Source organism: Phalaenopsis equestris, unplaced genomic scaffold (genome assembly GCF_001263595.1).
Source record: "Phalaenopsis equestris unplaced genomic scaffold, ASM126359v1 Scaffold197855, whole genome shotgun sequence".
In the NCBI taxonomy this organism is placed as follows: domain Eukaryota; kingdom Viridiplantae; phylum Streptophyta; class Magnoliopsida; order Asparagales; family Orchidaceae; genus Phalaenopsis; species Phalaenopsis equestris.
In genome coordinates, this window is record NW_018217804.1 from 1 (window position 1) to 4,765 (window position 4,765).

At 39.5% G+C, this 4,765-nt stretch overlaps 1 protein-coding gene across 1 annotated transcript; it reads right to left on the reverse strand.

Annotated features, from left to right (window-relative positions):
• Positions 1 to 2,230: 2,230 nt before the first annotated feature.
• LOC110035489 (scarecrow-like protein 21) lies at positions 2,231 to 4,350 on the reverse strand. The gene has a single exon (XM_020739717.1). It carries the CDS (start codon positions 3,952 to 3,954, stop codon positions 2,398 to 2,400), a length of 1,557 nt encoding a protein of 518 aa, XP_020595376.1. The 5' UTR covers positions 3,955 to 4,350; the 3' UTR covers positions 2,231 to 2,397.
• Positions 4,351 to 4,765: the final 415 nt, after the last annotated feature.

The window sequence follows — 4,765 nt, forward strand, 5'->3', positions numbered from 1 at the left end:
GCGTTGCCCCCGCACCCCCAACCCATGTAACTTCTTTTTTTTGGGCAGATTCTTCTGCTCCGCTCTGCTTCGATCTAACATCTGTCCTTATGTGATATATGAGTCATATTATAACACTCGTCATACTGAAAAACTTTTAAATTCTCAACTTTATTTTTTACAACTTAAGAAATAATGAATGCCATCAGAATAAACAATGGGATGAACTAAGAGATCACCCTATAAATTAACTACAAAAAGCAGGTAAAATGCAAGACCCACCCTTCAATAATAAAATAAATGGAATTGGCAATCATTTCAAACCAAGCAAATTTAACGTTTCATCCAAAATATTATCATGATAAAACAAGGCAGAAGAGTAAAAATTCATGTAACAATTAAACACAAAAGACTTACGTGGTTCGGCTTTAACTTGATTCACCTACGTCCACGGAGAGGGAGATTCTACTAGTACCAGATGAGAGAAAGAAAAATGGCTTGGGGTTATAACTCAAACACCTCTTATCATAACTCTCACAGTCTTGAACAATCTTTTTTTTAATGACCAGACTTTAAATAGAAAACATATTTATTTTCTCAAGACTGCACCCACGAGACTTGCCTCGCTTTTGAGAAGCGTCGCCGCTGCCACCTTTATTTGACCAATTCTTCTTTTTCTTCTCAGGTTTGCCACATTGGAGTGCAAGTGTTTTGACGGATTCCATCTTTGCGCACTCCATGTCTCTTTGACGAAACTCAAAATAGTGTCTTAGCCATTTTGCCATAATTCAAGACCTCCTTCTCATGAATCAGTGTCATAGTGAAGTTTCGTACTCATCCGGGAGCAAATTTAACAGAAGAAACACCTTGTCTTCGTCTCCAACATCCTCATCTAATTTTAGCAGATCTGTCAATAACTTAATGAAGTCATTCAGGTGCTCATAAATAGTAACCCTCTATCTCATTTGAAATTTGTAGAGTCGACGCTTCATATGGAGACGATTCGTCATATTCTTTGTGAGATATTTGTCCTCCAGCATCCTTCACAATTTTCCTATATAAGTCTTCATCATCACCCTATATTTGATCTTCTTGGCCAAGCAATTTCAAACAAGCAACAAACATTATTATTCAACTTCAATCGATCTCTCTATGCATCCCATCAGAATTTTTCATTATCAAGGTCTTCCTTCAGATTCAGAGAACATAGCGAATCTATCATCTTATATCGTCACATGCCAAAATTTATTTTTTCGTTGAATTTCATCACATTAACTTTGATAGGATGCGTAACCACATGATGAATCACCTTTTCATCATCATAATGGAGGTTGAAAAACCTGACATTTTGTTACCATTCATGGCTCTCACCATTGAAATATTTCCTCCAAAAGAATTTCTTTAGCAAAATACCCAAGGATAAAGGTGTAAAAAAAAAAAATCACCTAAAGAATAATTTCATAAATATAATTTTTTTCTCTCGAAATTCTTTTTTTTTTAATTATTCCTAAAATTCCATTTCCCTTTAAGAAATTTCTAGAATCATGTCTTTTTTTTTTCTTCCTCCTTTCCCGAAATGAGCAAATATTACAGCTAGGCACTAGCTCTCTATATGGAGAAAATATTAGGTCAAGACTCTGGATGTAACCGGAGTCCAATAAGGAGGCAACACGTATAAAGTGGCCAATCACAGTGTATTGTGACGGGTCCACTTTACATGTGGCTCCTCGTTATTGGACTTTGAATGATCCGGAGTCCTGGCCTAAAATTTTCTCCTCTATGAGCCCGACCAAGTTCACTTTACACGTGGCGCCTTTTTATTGAACTCCAAATGATCCGGAGTCCTGACCTAATATTTTCTCCTCAATGAACCCGACCAAGACCTTCAGAACTTCATGATCCATCTTCTCCATAAGTTTCAATTCTTTACTTCCCACACTATTTTCTTTTTCAAGGATAAATCTAGTGCACACAGAACTGCATCACACGCCGCGATCCCTGTAGCGATCTGTAAGTCGCGATCCCCTTGCTAAATGTTGTTTCATGATGATGTTGCGTCGATCTCTTCACTCCCGTCCCAATTAGCTTGAATCACGATAATTTATTGATGATGATGTCGATCGTGAATTCGAGTATGCACGGCGATCAATCCCAACACAATCTATTAGGGTTAGCTCTGATATCATGTTATAAGAATAGTTCAAAAATCTTATTATTTCATTCCTAGCATAGGCTTAAATAGATTACAAATTTTACCAAAAAGAGAACCCACAAATAATCTTTTTTTTTAACGCATAACTCTTAACATCACTGCAAACTAAGCCTGATATTATGATCAAACTACGAGTCCCACAACTAAAACCAAGAAAAAAAAAAGAGTCCTTTTTAGAAAACACCACAAATCTGATTAATCCAACTTCATCTCCACGCAGAGGAGACAACCAAAGCCCTATGCCTCCATCCGAGATACAGAGCTCCATCCACCTCCTCCAGACTATATTTATCACTGTAATTCCCCAACAACGACTTGATTGTACCATTCACCAATGAACTCAACGGATACTGCGCAAACCCCGCCATTCTAAACCTCGCCTTCCATTTCCCATGAACCTCGTGCCTCTCCACCCTCTCCTTCCCTTCACAGGCGATTATGTTAACAATATCCCTCGCCAGACACTGCTGCTCCACATTAATCCTCTCCTTGTTCTCACGCGGTAGAGTTACATCAATCGATTCGAAAATGGCCGTGTAATAATCCAGAGTCTCGATGAATCTCGGAAAAAAGGCGGCGGTGTTGGCGTTAGATTCTTGCTCGACGAGCGTCACCACCGTCGGCGCAAGACTCTTCACGAATCTCAGAAGCCTGTCGCGGTGGTTCGTCGTGCTCACGCTCTCATCAGGTATGTGATGAAGTTGAAAAGCTAGGTTTACGGCCAAGGCTTCCCCCGGCCGGATTCCGAGATCCTCGAGCTCGATCTCGCAGCCAGACATCGCTGCCGGATGGAACTCAAATGGCACCCTGCATGATTCGGCTAACCGCGACAGTCTTTGCCCCACAATCTCTAATCCGCCGCCGCGGGCGTAAGCGTTTAAAGAATCATCGAACCCTGTTACTCTGACATGAGGCGGTCCACCGGGCCTGGAAGCTAGGGCTTGGATTAGAGTCACCCATTGCGTTCCCTGCGCGATCTGTAAGTCGATGATGTGGATCCTATCTTCATTCTTCACGGCTTCAGCAATGGCACCATTGGCAGACATATAGCCAAATTTGAAGTAAGGGCAGACCTCATATAGAATATGCATGTAAGACAGAAACTCAGAGCTAGTTGGTTCTCTGCATTTCAGAGCTTTGTAGATCAAACTCCCCGAGGAAGAAAGACGCGCGACGAGTCCTTCCAGCAGATAAGCTCCTAATCGTTCGATTGGTTCTCCCGAAACCGAGACCATTTGTTTTAGCTCTGCGATCAGCCATTTGGCAGTGGTGAAGTTGTTTTCACCGATGGCGTAAGCACAGGCGGCGAGCACCTGCCGGAGATCCCTGTTTGGAATCTCCATTTGAATCTTGAAGGTATCGAAGCTCTCTAACACAACCAGTTCAGGCCCAAGCATCGCGCTTTCTAGCTCCCTTAACTTGTCATTCAGATCTTCAGTTAGACATGAAGCGCTCACAGGAGATTCAGAAGCGGCATCTGAATGGCTTTCGGTAGATGAAGAGAAACTGGAGGTTGAGGGAGAGCTGTGGGTGTGAGTGGCGACTGCTGAAGAGGATTCAAGTGTGCAGTACCGTAAATTACTCGACTGAGGGGATGAGTTTCTCATCTGAGATTCATTGAGTGAAGATTTGTTGTTGGGAGGAAGATGATTGGGGCTTATTTGTTTCAAATGCATGGAGTTGTGAACAGGCTGTGATTGCTGGGATTTGACAGAATTTTTTTGAATATCTGAAGCTTGCATTGGTGTTAAACTCGCTATCATGACGAACTCGAAGCGCCCCAAACCATTTAGCAGAATAAAACGGCTAGTTTTTTTAATATTAGAACTGTAAATGATGTGCCAGATGATCGAACACCTTCTCTGGTAAAATTATGTAATTTTTTTATTGCAAGAAAAGATTTTTCCATGAAAATATTGCTCTTTGGAGGGTGGTATTCTGCAAAAGTGGAATTTTGAAGTTAACCGAATGCCCGAAATAAAGAAAGAACACATTTACTTACAGACACTGAACAAAAGCTCAGAAATGCAGGAAAAAAAAAGCATATCTTTCATAGTCAAACCTTCCAAAAACTTTAACCCCTCATTGATGATGATTGCATAGTTTAGAGCAAGACTATATTACAGAGGAAGCAATGATGACAATCATTCTAAAATCAATTAATGTCTCTGCTATACATTGGTGATAATCATGATGCATCTTCTGAGGATCAACACAACAAACAAGAAAGCGAAAAAGTCTACAGAAATTAAAAAAAGTTATAACATTTAATTGGTTTCTGTGCCCAGTAGACCTTCAAAACATAAGTAATATTCTTATTTAAATAAGAACAAAACAAAAATAAAATTACAAAATTTATTACTCTCTGTAGCATCACAAAGATATAGGTTTATTCATGAAAGTGATTTCAATTTCTTTTTTCAAGGTCAAAACAGGGTTTAACTAGCAAATATGTTAGTTTTAGAAATTATACTTCTATCCACCATCAAATTCAAACAACCATTGAAATAATTTCATGGAATTATTGTAAAAGAAGAAATGACTAATTTATAATTTCCATGAAAAAAAAAAAAA

Coding starts and splice junctions, on each gene's coding strand:
- LOC110035489 (XM_020739717.1), bottom strand. CDS start 3,954: ATGATAGCGAGTTTAACACCAATGCAAGCTTCAGATATTCAAAAAAAT.